Source organism: Leucopleurus acutus (assembly GCF_964270905.1).
Source record: "Leucopleurus acutus genome assembly, chromosome: 11".
NCBI lineage: Eukaryota > Metazoa > Chordata > Mammalia > Artiodactyla > Delphinidae > Leucopleurus > Leucopleurus acutus.
The window spans coordinates 103,680,140-103,692,604 of record NC_139152.1 but is presented as its reverse complement, the minus strand read 5'-3'; the positions used below and the strand labels follow the sequence as shown (position 1 = coordinate 103,692,604).

At 55.0% G+C, this 12,465-nt stretch overlaps 3 protein-coding genes across 3 annotated transcripts in view; 1 reads left to right on the top strand and 2 right to left on the bottom strand.

Annotated features, from left to right (window-relative positions):
• SYCE3 (synaptonemal complex central element protein 3) overlaps positions 1-5,318 on the top strand; it is a gene marked incomplete at its 3' end in the record, with an annotated part of 28,013 nt that extends 22,695 nt beyond the window's left edge. Inside the window, exon 3 of the mRNA XM_082850484.1 lies at positions 5,119-5,318. Within this exon, the coding sequence (XP_082706610.1) occupies positions 5,119-5,318 (200 nt within the window). The remainder of the gene's footprint in view (positions 1-5,118) is intronic.
• Positions 5,319-6,653: 1,335 nt separating this feature from the next.
• LOC309968885 (kelch domain-containing protein 7B-like) lies at positions 6,654-8,501 on the bottom strand (the record flags this gene model as incomplete). Its single annotated transcript, XM_082850374.1, has 1 exon — positions 6,654-8,501. The coding sequence occupies exon 1, from the start codon at positions 8,463-8,465 to the stop codon at positions 6,654-6,656; it is 1,812 nt and encodes a 603-aa protein (XP_082706500.1). The 5' UTR covers positions 8,466-8,501.
• Positions 8,502-9,262: 761 nt separating this feature from the next.
• Positions 9,263-10,721, bottom strand: LOC309968987 (uncharacterized protein; the record flags this gene model as incomplete). The annotated part of the gene is made up of 2 exons (XM_082850483.1): positions 9,263-9,292; positions 9,657-10,721. 2 exons carry the CDS (start codon positions 10,719-10,721, stop codon positions 9,263-9,265), a joined length of 1,095 nt encoding a protein of 364 aa, XP_082706609.1.
• Positions 10,722-12,465: the final 1,744 nt, after the last annotated feature.

The window sequence follows — 12,465 nt, the reverse complement described above, 5'->3', positions numbered from 1 at the left end:
TATATTCCGTGTATTCATCCACTGATGGATATTTGGGTTGTGTCCCAATATTTAACGATTGTGAATAGTGCCACTATGAACATGTGTATACGAGTATTTGTTTGAGTGCCCATTCTTTATTGTTTGGGACACTATGTAGGAGTAGAATTGCTAGGTCATATGGTAATTCTATATTTAGCTTCCTGAAGAATGTCAAACTGTTTTACACAATGGTGCATCATTTTACAACCCCACCAGCAATGCACAAGCATTCCAGTTTCTCCACATCCTCACCAACACTTGTTATTTTCCAGGGTTTTGTTGTTGTTACTGAATTTCTTTTATTGATTTGAAGTAATTTCTTTTTTTTTTTTTTTCTTGCGGTACGCGGGCCTCTCACTGTCGCGGCCTCTCGTGTTGCGGAGCACAGGCTCCGGACGCCCAGGCTCAGTGGCCATGGCTCACGGGCCCAGCCGCCCGGCGGCATGTGGGACCTTCCCGGACCGGGGCACAAACCCGCGTCCCCTGCATCGGCAGGCAGACTCTCAACCACTGTGCCACCAGGGAAGCCCTGAAGTAATTTCTTGTATATTCTAGATATTAACCCATTATCAGTTTTAAGATTGTAAATTTCTTCTATCATTTGTATGAAAATTTTGTCCATGTTGTCCTTAGTAGAAAAAAATTTTTTGATAAAAAGAAATTCACCAATATTTTGCCTTATGGTTTGTGGTTTTGTTTTTGTTTTGTTTTGTTTTTTGTCACAGCTTACCCTTCCCCCTCCCCATATCCTCAAATCCATTCTCTAGTAGGTCTGTGTCTTTATTCCTGTCTTACCCCTAGGTTCTTCATGACATTTGGTTTGTGGTTTTTAAGAAGTCCCTAGATCACAGGTATTCTGCTAAATTTTGATCTATAAATGTTATTTTATCTTTCATATTTATGTCTTTAATCCATCTGGAGTATACTGTCCTTTTTTCAGGAGACGTATATTTCTGAAGGATTTTTTACTGTTACTTTCATCATATACTAAATTCCATATAAACTTAGGTCTATCTCCGAGCATACTATTTTCTTTCATTGGTCTGTTTGTCTGTACCACACTATTTTTTTAAAAAAGGGCTTTAGGGAATTCCCTGGCGGTCTAGTGGTTAGGACTCCGCACTTTCACTGCTGAGGGCACAGGTTCAATCCCTGGTCAGGGAACTAAGATCCCACAAGCCACTCAGTGTGGCTAAATAAATAAAACAGGTCTTTATAGGATGTCTTGATATCTAACAGGGTATATTCCCCCCTTATAGCTGTTATTTTTTTAAGATTGACTTGACTATTGGACCTCTATTCTTTCATATACACTTTTATAATTTACAAATACTGTTAGTTTTATCTCTTACCTTATATCTCTTATTTCTTTTAAATGTTTAAATTCCATTTACCAACATCTTCAATACCCATTACATTATTAGAGGCATCCTTGTTTGATTCCCAAAGGAATTTATCCACAGTTTCTCCATTAAGTATAATGTTTGCTGTAAGTTTTTGGTGTATCACCTTTACTAGGTTAAAATGTCTCCTTCTATTCCTAATTTGTTAGTTTTGATTTTCTGAAATCACAAATAAGTATTAAACTTTATTAACTGCTTTTTTTTGCATTAACTGAGATATTACTATGATTTCCCCTTTTATTAATGTGGTTAATTATGCTGATTGATTCTCTGATACTCAACTATCCTTGAATTTCTTTTACAAACTCTACTTGATCATAACATATTATTTTAACACATTGTTAGGTTTGGTTAGATCATATATTAGGATTTTACATCTATTTTCATGTGAGACAGACCTATAATTTTTTTTATATAATATTTGTCTTGTTTTAAAATAAACCAGCTTAGGGAAAATTATGTTTTTATTTTTGCTTATCTCTATTCTCAAATTTTCTACAGTGTAAATGGAATACTTCTATCAAATGCTTTTCTTAAAAAGTTACACCAGGGGTCTTTCTTAGCAGTTCAGTGGTTAAGACTCGGAGCTTCCAGTGCAGAGGGCACGGGTTCGACCCCTGGTCAGGAAACTAGGATCCCACATGCCACGTGGTGCAGCCAAAAAATTTAAAAAAATAATAATAATAATAAAATTTTAAAAAAGTTAACACTAGTCCATACAGTCAGCTTATCAGTCTTCCCTCTTTTTCTAATTTCTGGAATCACTTACGTTAGATAAGAATTAACTGTTCTTCCACAGTTCGGTGGAACTCATCTGTAAAACCATTTGGGACCTGCGATTTGAGGAGGTAGACCTTCACCATTTACATTTTAAAATGTTGATTCTTCTGTTTTGCCAGTGATGTGAATTAGCCTGTGGGCTGTAAACTCCTGGCTTATCTTCATCCCTTGATCGCCTGGCTCAACTAGCCTTGTCATTCCTGTTCTCTGCTTCTGCCTCTTCTACTGTCAGAATAAATCTACTCACTGTATCCCGCGTTAGTCCTCCCTCTCCTGCACAGATTTTTGGAACACTTTATCCTCATCCTTTACTGAACCCTGCATCTAGTGCACATCTTGACCAGTTTTTAAATTTCTGTGTGAGGACCTGGCCCTACCCAGCAGGTTATCAGAGTTTGTGGGGCGAGTCCTAACTAGCCTCTCAGAGTATCTGCTGTTCAGGCCCCTCGAGAGATTAGGACCTTGGCTTTGCTACTGCATAGGCCTTACCAAAAACCCTCTGAGAAGGCCTGCCCTCACTACCTGGTCTAAAATAAGACTCTTCCTATCCCATTTCTCTGTCACAATACACGTTGCTTCGCAGCTCCTTTCACAATGTGTAATTGTCTTATATGTTTATTATCTGTCTCCTCCCACTGCAACTAGTATAGAAGCTCACGAGGGCAGGGATGTGTCTGTCCTGTAGTAGACAGCTGTATCATCAGGGCTGCCTTAGCAAAACGCCGACACAGAGCAGGTGTGCAATAAACATTGAATGAATGAAAAACTCAGGCGACATATATTTCCAAAGGATTTTCAGATGATTGTGAGTCCTTCCTATTCTATATTTTCTTTTTCTTTTTTCCCTTGGATCAAATCATAAGAGGGCTATGCACTTGATATAGTGTTTTAGTGTCTCATTGAATTGCCTCTTCTGAAGTGTGCTTTGGTACTGTGCCACCAGCTTTCTTTTACCAGTGCCTACAACTGTAGACATAGAAGAATGTCTTTGTATTTAAAGTAGGGATGTTGTCAAGGACATTTTCCATTATGTTACACACCTCTCATGAAATATACCTATAAGGAAGTTCTTTCTTGGGGTAAAAGTGTCTTAAACAATGAGTTTGTTTTTATTTTATGGTCACTGAATCTTATAACCGAGCATGTTTCCTTCTCTGCTTTGAGCTCAGGAAACTCAGGACTAGAATTTCAGCTGCTATGTAGGACTATATGAGATTCATTTCTGTGGGCTGTTTTGTTTTGTTTTGTTTACCCACCCTAGTTCTTTGTCCTGAATACCTGAATTATTTATTTTATAGTAAGAGTTTCTCCTTTCTTGAGCATCTAATATGTTGGAGACAGGCTACATACATCATCGGTTTAATCTTCACACCAAAGCCATGAGATCCGGACGTTTTCCGTCCTTTACATAAGAGGAGATGAGGTTAGTAAGTTTAAATCACTTACTCCAGGTCACACAGCCAGTGAGTGGAGAGCTGGGAAGCAGACTCTGCCCTGGCTTCAAGTCCATGCTCCACCTGCTGCCCAGGTGGCCTCACATGGTGGTCTACAGGCTTCCTGCAGCAGAATTACCCAGGATGCTTGTCAAGATGCAGCTTCCTGGGCACCATTCCCAACTTGCTACACAAGAACCTTCTTTGAGTTCTGAGAGGGGCCAGTGGTCTACATTTTAACAGGTGTCCCAAGTGACTCTCATACTTCCAGAAGATCGAGAATCCCTGTGCTAGCTATATATCATATGCCCTCTATCTGTTGAGGTGTACTGCACGTATCTCTTCTAACAATTTTTCCCTAAACAAACAGATGCCACTTTCTATAAAACTTCATTTCTGCCACACTGCTGACCTCGGTTGTGTGTAGACATACATGTGCATTTGTTATTAATCATTCTGCCTATCTCTTTTTTTTTTTTCATTCTGCTTGCGGGATCTTAGTTCCGTGACCAGGGATTTAACCCACGGCCTCAGCAGTGAAAGTGCGGAGTCCTAACCACTGGACTGCCAGGGAATTCCCTGCCTATCTCTTCTTTGGTTAATTTCCTGAAGGACATAGTTTCCCAAAGTATCCAGCATTTTTTAACCCAGACAGGAGAAGTTCTAAGGAGATGTATTTACTGCACAGAGAGACAACCCTGTTCTTCATAGTTCTAAAGGGGAGAACCACACCAGTGGGGGGCGGGTGCTGCAGAGGGAAGAGGTGGAGGTGGGGCTTCTGCACACACCATTGGATTTGTACAGGAAGCACATGTTCACCTATAGGCCCAGGGGATGCGGCCCTCAAGTTGCTCTCAAAGGGAAAGAGCAAGAAAGGTGGTCAGTGCAGTGGTGAGCACCAAAGGACACCTAACATGGAACTCGGCAAACCTTCCCAGAAGGAGGAGCCCCTGGCTGGCCTTATTGAAAGCAGAGAGGTGCCAAGGTGGAGGTGGGCAGGCATCCCAGGCCAATGAGCATGAGATAACCTGAGGCTCTAGCCTTGGGGGAGTGGGAGTGGTCAGCCCTACCTGAGTATGTGAGCTTGGGCAGGGTTATGACTTCTTGGGGGTCACCCGGCAACCACTAGCTGTGAACTGCAGATAGGTAAGGACCTGTGCTTACTCTCATTCTTCCTAACATTTCATGTCAGATTGGCCTCCAACCTTTTAGTGTTGTGGGCTGGTGTATCCAGAAGTTAAGGCTTATGTGAGATTAGGGAAGGTTCATTACTGGTTTTCGTAGACAGGAGTTTTAATAGGGTTGTCATGAGCCCTCTAACGCATGGCCAACCCGCTTTCTCTCCTTCGAGTAACTGGGTGACTCAGCACGTCCTGTCCCCAGGATGCTGGGCATGAGCGGAGGCGCCCAGCCCTCGCTGGGGGGCTCCAGCGCTGCGGCAGCCCCCTGTGGCCTGACCAGGGCCTGTCTGGTTGTTGCAGTGCAGGCCACGTGGATGGCCTACGACATGGTGGTGATGCGCACCAACCCCACACTGGCGGAGTCCATGCGGCGGCTGGAGGACGCCTTCCTCAACTGCAAGGAGGAGGTGGAGAAGAACTGGCAGGAGCTGCTCGACGAGACCAAGCGAGCGCAGGAGGCCCGCCCGCCCCACACGGCCCGAGCAGCCTTGGCAGAGTAGCAGCGGCCCCGGAGCAGGGCTGTGCGCAGAGCTTGTTACTCAGTAAACTTCTTTCCGAGCACAACCTGAGGACCTTTCCGTCCCACCCAGCTGCACATCAAACCTTGTGGACAGCACATGAGAAGGGCGAGATGCAGAGGCTCTCGATGAAGTAGACGTACTCAGTGCCAGTGGTGCCGAACTTAGAATAAAGAAACTAAAAGGGAGCCAGACGGGGACACACCAGGTCAGAGGGTGGGACAGGCAGCAGTATTCAGTCAGATTTATTTACCTTCCTACAGTGAGTTCCAAAGCGAATAAGGGGGAACATTAGTTATTCAGTTGTGTATTTGGGGCGCCAGGCTGGGCACTCTCGAGTGTGTCCTGATGTTCTCACAGCCCCGTTTCAGACAAGAAAAGCAATGTTAGATGTCTCTTCCAATCCACACAGCTAATAAGGGGCAGAACGAGGACGAAACCCAGGCCTCACCTAGGAAGGGGGCTGGCGGGAAGTGGCGCGGGCTTCTGGAGGGGCTGAGCCGGCAGGAGAGACCCCACCAGGCTGCAGAGGGGTATGAGCTGAGTGGTCCTGCACGGCTTGGGCTGGGGTCTGGGCAGGGGCTAGAGCCAGCAGGGCGCTTTCACAGACAAGGGTTCTAGGCCCTTGAGGTCAGTCAGACAAAAGAGGGCTTCAGAGCTGTTCCAGGGGAGAGCCAGCCAGGCTCCCAGAGGCCTCAGGACAGGTAGAAAGTCCCAGAGGCAAGGATGTTTTCCTGGGGACTTGTTCGCTCCCTGGTCCCCCTTCCCACCCCCTTGAGGGCTCCTTGCCTGGCCTGGAGCCCCAGGGACAGACCCTAGGAAGCAGAATGTGTTCCCAGCTATCTCCTTCCTCGGCTCAGGGGTTGCCAGGCTCCTCAGTGGGCCAAGTCCTGGTGCCCAGGGACACGTCAGGCTCTCGGAGCCCAGGGAGTCCCACAGGCAGGTAATTCCCAGGCAGTGGGGTGGTGCTGTGAGAGAGGATCTCTGTCTGGAGGAGGGTGGGTGAGCCAGCAGAGGCGCTGGGTAACCAGAGAGGGAATTAAGTCCTAGAGGAAGGAAGCAGCTTGGGTGAGGTGGGAGGTAGGATACCAGGCTAGGGACACCCAGCGACCAGCTCCCAGGTGCGGGGAGCCTGGGCTCTGAGGGGAGAGGCTTAGGGGAGGGGAGCGGGTGGAAGGCGGAGTCAGGAGCCTTATTAGAACAGAAAAGGGAAGTTGTCCCGGGAACAAGGGGCCCCTGTGCCCCTCCTGCCCTCAGACTCCGCCCCAGGGTCTCCCCGGAGAGCAGTGCTGAAGTCCCTGGCGTTCCAGCAGCCACTCAGAGGGCAGTCTGCAGCGGGTCCACGGGGGGCAGCGTCAGGATGAATGGGCAGAGGACCCCTTTGGCCCCCGGGGGAAAAGGCTTTAGCTCCTTGGCCTGGAACTGGGCGGTTCCCTCGGAGACCTTGAAGGTGGCTGTGACCTGGTGGTTGAGGCAGTAAATGGTGTTGCCCAGCACGGCGCAGCGGAGCGGGGCGGGGTCGGGCAGGGGCAGGGAGGCGGCCCGGCTCCAGGAGCTTGTCACGGTGTTGTAGCGCATCACCGCGGCGCCCACGCCCCGCAGCAGGTCGAAGCGGTACAGGAAGCCCCCCAGAGCCACAATGTCGCTGGACCGCCGGTGGCTGGCACTGTAGGGGCACTCGTCCCACGCGTCCTTCGCGGGGCTGTACCTGAGCAGGCGGTAGAAGAGGTGGCCGCCGGTAACATAAATGTCCCCCCGGCAGGCCACAGCTTCGTGAGCCACGGGGAAGCTGCCTGCAGGGAGGGGCGCACAGGAGGTCCAGGCGTCCGTGCGCGGGTCGTAGCGCTCCATGCTGTACAGACACTCGCCCCCAATGGCGTAGAGCAGCCCGTCCAGCGCCACCAGTTTGAGCTGGGCACGCGCCTGCCGCATGGGCCGCACCTGGCTCCAGATGTCGGTCAGAGGGTTGTAGCAGAAGACCTCGTTGGAGCAGACGGCCTCGGCACCGGATCCACGGATGCCCCCCGCCAGGAACAGATAGTTGTGCAGGGTGCAGAGACCGCAGCCCCGGAGCGGGGCCTCCTGGGGCACCTGGGTCAGGGGCCGCCACGCGTTCTCCCGGGGGTGGAACACGTACAGGAACGTGCGGGGAGGCGGGGGCACGGGCCGCACCGCGTGAGTTTCTTCCACCCCACGAGGGTCCCTTGTGAGCCCCGAGCGGCTCACCCGGTAGAGGCTGGGCAGCACGAGGACCCCCAGCACCGCCTGGCCCCGGCTGGTCCGAAGGCTCAGGATACGCTCCCGGTCAGCGCCACTCAGCTGCCGGTAGAGGCTCGGGTCTCCCAGCACGTGTAGCAGATTGTCACTCATCCAGGCATAGGTCTTCTGGGCCAGGCGGGGGTCCCCGTGCTGCTGGGCAAAGGCCAGTGCCTCCAGGCAGCTGCCCAGGTCCAGCCATCGCTGCAGAGCCCCTGCCGCCGAGGATCTGGGCTTCTGGGGCCCCTCCACCACCCCCCAGCCCCCCCGCCTCTGCAGAAACACCATGAGTTTTCGGGCCTCCTTCTGCTTCTCAGTGAGGACCTGCCCGCTGCCTGCAGGGCTGGGCCCCTCCCCGGGCTCCTGTCCTCGGCGCTGCCCTGGGGCTGCTGGGCTGGCCTCACGCTCAGAGCTCTGGGATATTTCGCACAAGCTGCGTTTCCGTGGCCGGGGTACAGGCTGTGAGTCCTGCCTTGTAACTGGGGAGGGTGCAGAGCCAGGCTGGGTCTGCTCCGGTGGCCGTGAGGGGGCCCTGGGTTCTGCAGATGGCAGCGAGTCTGGATGTTTCTCCTCAATTCTCTCCCCTCTTGGGCCTGAGGGAGGGCCTGCGGTGGGAGCCTCCTTGGTCTCGGTGCTGCTCTGCTGTGGCCGAGCTCCAGCCTCAGCCAGGCCCCCTGTGCCTGCCCCTGTGACCAGTCCAGCCGAGCCATGCCTGTCCTCATGGCTGGGGACGGCCTCTTCAGGGGAAGAGCCAGACTCTCTGTTCTCAGAGGGTGTGGAAGTGCTGGGATCTCTGGGGCTCTCCAGAGCTGCCCTTGGGACTGTCCCTTGGGGCCTCTCTGGCCTGGGGAAGGGGTGACTCCTAAGAACCATCGAAATAAGGTTTCCCCAGCTAGTTGAGAACTGCCCCTCCTGACTGCCCTTGCAGAGAACCACACTGGGCTTCTGAGGTGCAAGCCTTGACCCACTAGCAGGCCCAGGGGCTGCAGCTGTGACAGGGGATGGGCCTGGGGCAGGGGCTGCAGCTGTGACAGGGGATGGGCCTGGGGCAGGGGATGGGCCTGGGGCAGGGGCTGCAGCTGTGACAGGGGATGGGCCTGGGGCAGGGGATGGGCCTGGGGCAGGGGCTGCAGCTGTGACAGGGGATGGGCCTGGGGCAGGGGATGGGCCTGGGGCAGGGGCTGCAGCTGTGACAGGGGATGGGCCTGGGGCAGGGGATGGGCCTGGGGCAGGGGCTGCAGCTGTGACAGGGGATGGGCCTGGGGCAGGGGATGGGCCTGGAGCAGGAGCTGCAGCTGTGACAGGGGATGGGCCTGGGGCAGGGGATGGGCCTGGGGCAGGGGCTGCAGCTGTGACAGGGGATGGGCCTGGGGCAGGGGATGGGCCTGGGGCAGGGGCTGCAGCTGTGACAGGGGATGGGCCTGGGGCAGGGGATGGGCCTGGGGCAGGAGCTGCAGCTGTGACAGGGGATGGGCCTGGGGCAGGGGATGGGCCTGGGGCAGGGGCTGCAGCTGTGACAGGGGATGGGCCTGGGGCAGGGGATGGGCCTGGGGCAGGGGATGGGCCTGGGGCAGGGGATGGGCCTGCTTTGAGATTTTCATCCTCAGCAGGACCCTGGCCAACTCTGGGGGGCAAAGAGACTGACAGAGAGGAGTTCAGAGGAGTTGGGGCTACAGGTAAGAGACCTGGATGGGGATGTGCTGTGGGTGGGAGGGGTTTAGGGGTGTGTGAAGAGGACGTGAGGGAGGGGCTTGGGGAGGGCACGCAGCTGCGAACCTCTGCAGCTCGCTTCCCTCTGTCAGAGCCGCCAGCCACCTGGCCTTGCAGGGATCCTCTCCCTTCTCTAACACTGTGGCCCCCTTGCTCCTTTGTCCCTTCAGGCCCTGAACTGAAGAAAGGGTGGTCTCCAGAGCCGTTAGCCCCAGCCTCACCCGCAGTGCTGGCCTCTGTGGTCCCCTCCCCTTGGGACAAGAGTCGGTGTCCCCCCTGTGGCCCCTCTTGTGATAGGCCCATGGAGCCTGGGGCCTCGCTGAAGCTCCCGGTGACAAGGACCTCCCTCCTCACCCGGGGCCAACCTTCCACGGAGGCTGGGGACCTCTGAGACTCCCTGGGGGCCAGGGTCCCAGCCTCCCTGCTCTCAGTAGCTTTGGCTCCTGAGTCCAGAGCTAGGACTGGGGCTGGTTGGGGGCTGCTCTTCCCAGGCCCCCTCTCTGAGACATCCATCGGGGGACTAGTCTTCAGGGTGTACGATGGGGGCAGCTCCTGGGGCAAAGGGAGCCCCTGGGAGCCCGCGGGGAGGCTGCTGGCTGCACCCACAGAATCCCACACACTCACCACAGTGCCCAGGGACAGGGGGTCCAGCCTTGGGGAGCGGCAGGTTCTCTCTCCTGAGCTGCGGTCCACCTGCCACCGGCGGCTGCCTGGGCCCCTCCCCAGTGAGCCAGGTGACGCCACACCTTGCTGCCAGGGGCTGGTGTCCCGTTCCACCATGTGGACGAGGGCCTGGTGAGCTGGTGCCTTGGCTTGGACGCCTCCTGCTTCTACCTGCACCTCCACTTCTCCGCCAGGACTCCGGGGGGTGAAGTGTATCAGGAGGGGGGCAGACGTCCCCTCTGCTTTGCTCTGACCCAGGAGGGCAGCACCTGGCCTGCGAGGCTCCCTTCCTTTTCCTCGGGGGGCTTCTGGAGTGGCATCACCACGCTGCTGTCCCAAGGCCCCTCCGCTGGCCACCTCACCAGGTGTCTTGAGTGGAGGTGTAGCTGTAGCAGCCAGACCTTCACCTCGCGGGGGCTCCTGATCCTGGGCCCCTGCTGCAGCTGGACTCCCCTGGCCACGTCCTGGAGGGTGTGGCTTCTCCTGCCCTGGGCTGTGTCCCTCGGCACCACCACTGACCTTGGATTTCGGGGGCAGGGCTGGCCCAGGTCCTCCCACCTGTGAAGGTCCAGGGGCTGTGGATGCTGGACCTGCCACCTCCTGGTCCTGCCCAGAGCCAAACCAGTGCAAAGCTAGCGCCGTGGCGGCCACCACAGCCAGCGCCAGCAGGGTCAGCACGACGCCATCCCAGTCTTCGTCCCCATCCCCGTCCCAGCCCCAGCCGGGGCTGTCAGCCTCCAAGACGCCCTGGGTCATGGTCTGGGCGGAGACCAGCGTGAGGAGCTGGGCAGCAGGCTGGGAGCTATGTGCTGCGCACACCAGGTCCTGCTTCAGGCCTGGGTGCCACCTGGTGTCGCGCAGATGGCATCCGTGACGTGCCCCGCCCAGAGGGCTGCCCAGTTAAGGTGGCCCTGTGCTGGGGCCAGTGCGCCGCCCAACCTGGGAGGTGTGGGTCTCTGTGTCTGCACCTGGGCTTGGGTGTTGTTAGGAGGGCCTAGCTGGAGGTATCAGGAGACAGCATAACCCACGGCAGCTCCAGGAGCTCAGGGGCCTCCCCAGGCCCCTGCCCAGCTCCTGCCCCTTCCCTTTTTCCATAGCTTCCAATGGCAAATGGCAGCGTTCCTCAGCGCTATTCTGGCATCCCAGCCGACCCACTTCTGCCTAAGAGACCCTCACACCCCCAAACTCATCCCACACCCCCGCGTCCCTCCTCTGAGCTCGGGGCCAGCCTCAGGGGGCTCTGGCGGGGAAGAGTTACCCACAGGAAGATGTTATCTGTAGCTGCAGCAACACGATGAGGCCCTGATGAAATTACCAGAAACCGGAGAAGACTATTCCACTCTTGGCCAGGGTGGGGGGGTTCTCCCTGAGGAGGGGGACCATGGGGGCGGGGGTCCTGACCCTAAACACTGCCCAGCACACAGATGGGCTGCCGGGAAGGTGCACAGGTGTGAAGCAGAGGCTGGCGCTTCTCCCTCCCAGATACGCAGGTGCTTGGGGGGGCCGAGGCCGACTCTCCCTTCCCCTCCTCCAGCAGCCTCTGGACTCTCCGTACCCTGAGTTCAGCAGAGATGGGATGGTTGTCAAAAGGAATTTTTAAGCGATCACTAATAAAGAGTGAACAAAGTAAAGAAAATCCAAAAGTTGTGTTTTCCTCTTTATTGGCCTGGTTTATCACAACCTTCTAGAGCCCTTGGGCCTCCCTCTGGGCCATCTTGACTGCCAAACGCCACTCTCACGCAGTGGAGAACCCTGAGCCCCCGCCAGCTCCATCTCCCATCACCACTCAGCCCTGGGAGACTTCACAAACCCTCCTCTGGCCCAGGGGCTCTATCAGTCTGACTTCTGGTGCCTCATCTCAGGCCTCAGCCTTCCCTCGTCCACCCCCTCCCTCCTCGCCAGGACTCAGGCCCCGCACAGGCCGGCGTGTAGGTGCCCTGCAGCACTTGGCTTCTCAGGGGACAAGCCTTGTCTCCTCCATCTTAAGCCGAGGAGTAAGTGTCAGGACAGGTGCCATGTGGGACCCAGACATGAAAAAGAGCCTGGAGCTCCTGGGACAAAGGCAGGCCCCCACGACATGTACTTGTTCCTTCTTCAGGGACAGAGGACTCTCCCTGACTCAGGCAGCGAGATGGCCAAGGCATGTCCCTGGCACCCAGCCTGGGTTCTGCTGAGCCTCAGGTATCTCACCCACCTGTCCCCTCCCAGCCTCCCCCCTCCCCGAGCGTATTAAGTGACAGTAAGAGGAAGGATGGAAGGGGGCCCTGCCTTAAGGTGGACCTCAAGCTGGTGGCAGGCTTTCTGGATGCCGCCCTTATTCTCTGTTCTGGTCCCAGGCTCTGCCTCTTGGTTAAGTTTGGGGTCCAACAACCTTGAGAGGATGGAGATGACACCATCGTCTGCACCTCTGTATCGGCCATGTGGTGTCCACCACGCATCTCCACCCAGTACCTGAAGACCCCTGTCGTCGGTCTGAGCACCAGGCTGTGGCCAGAGAACA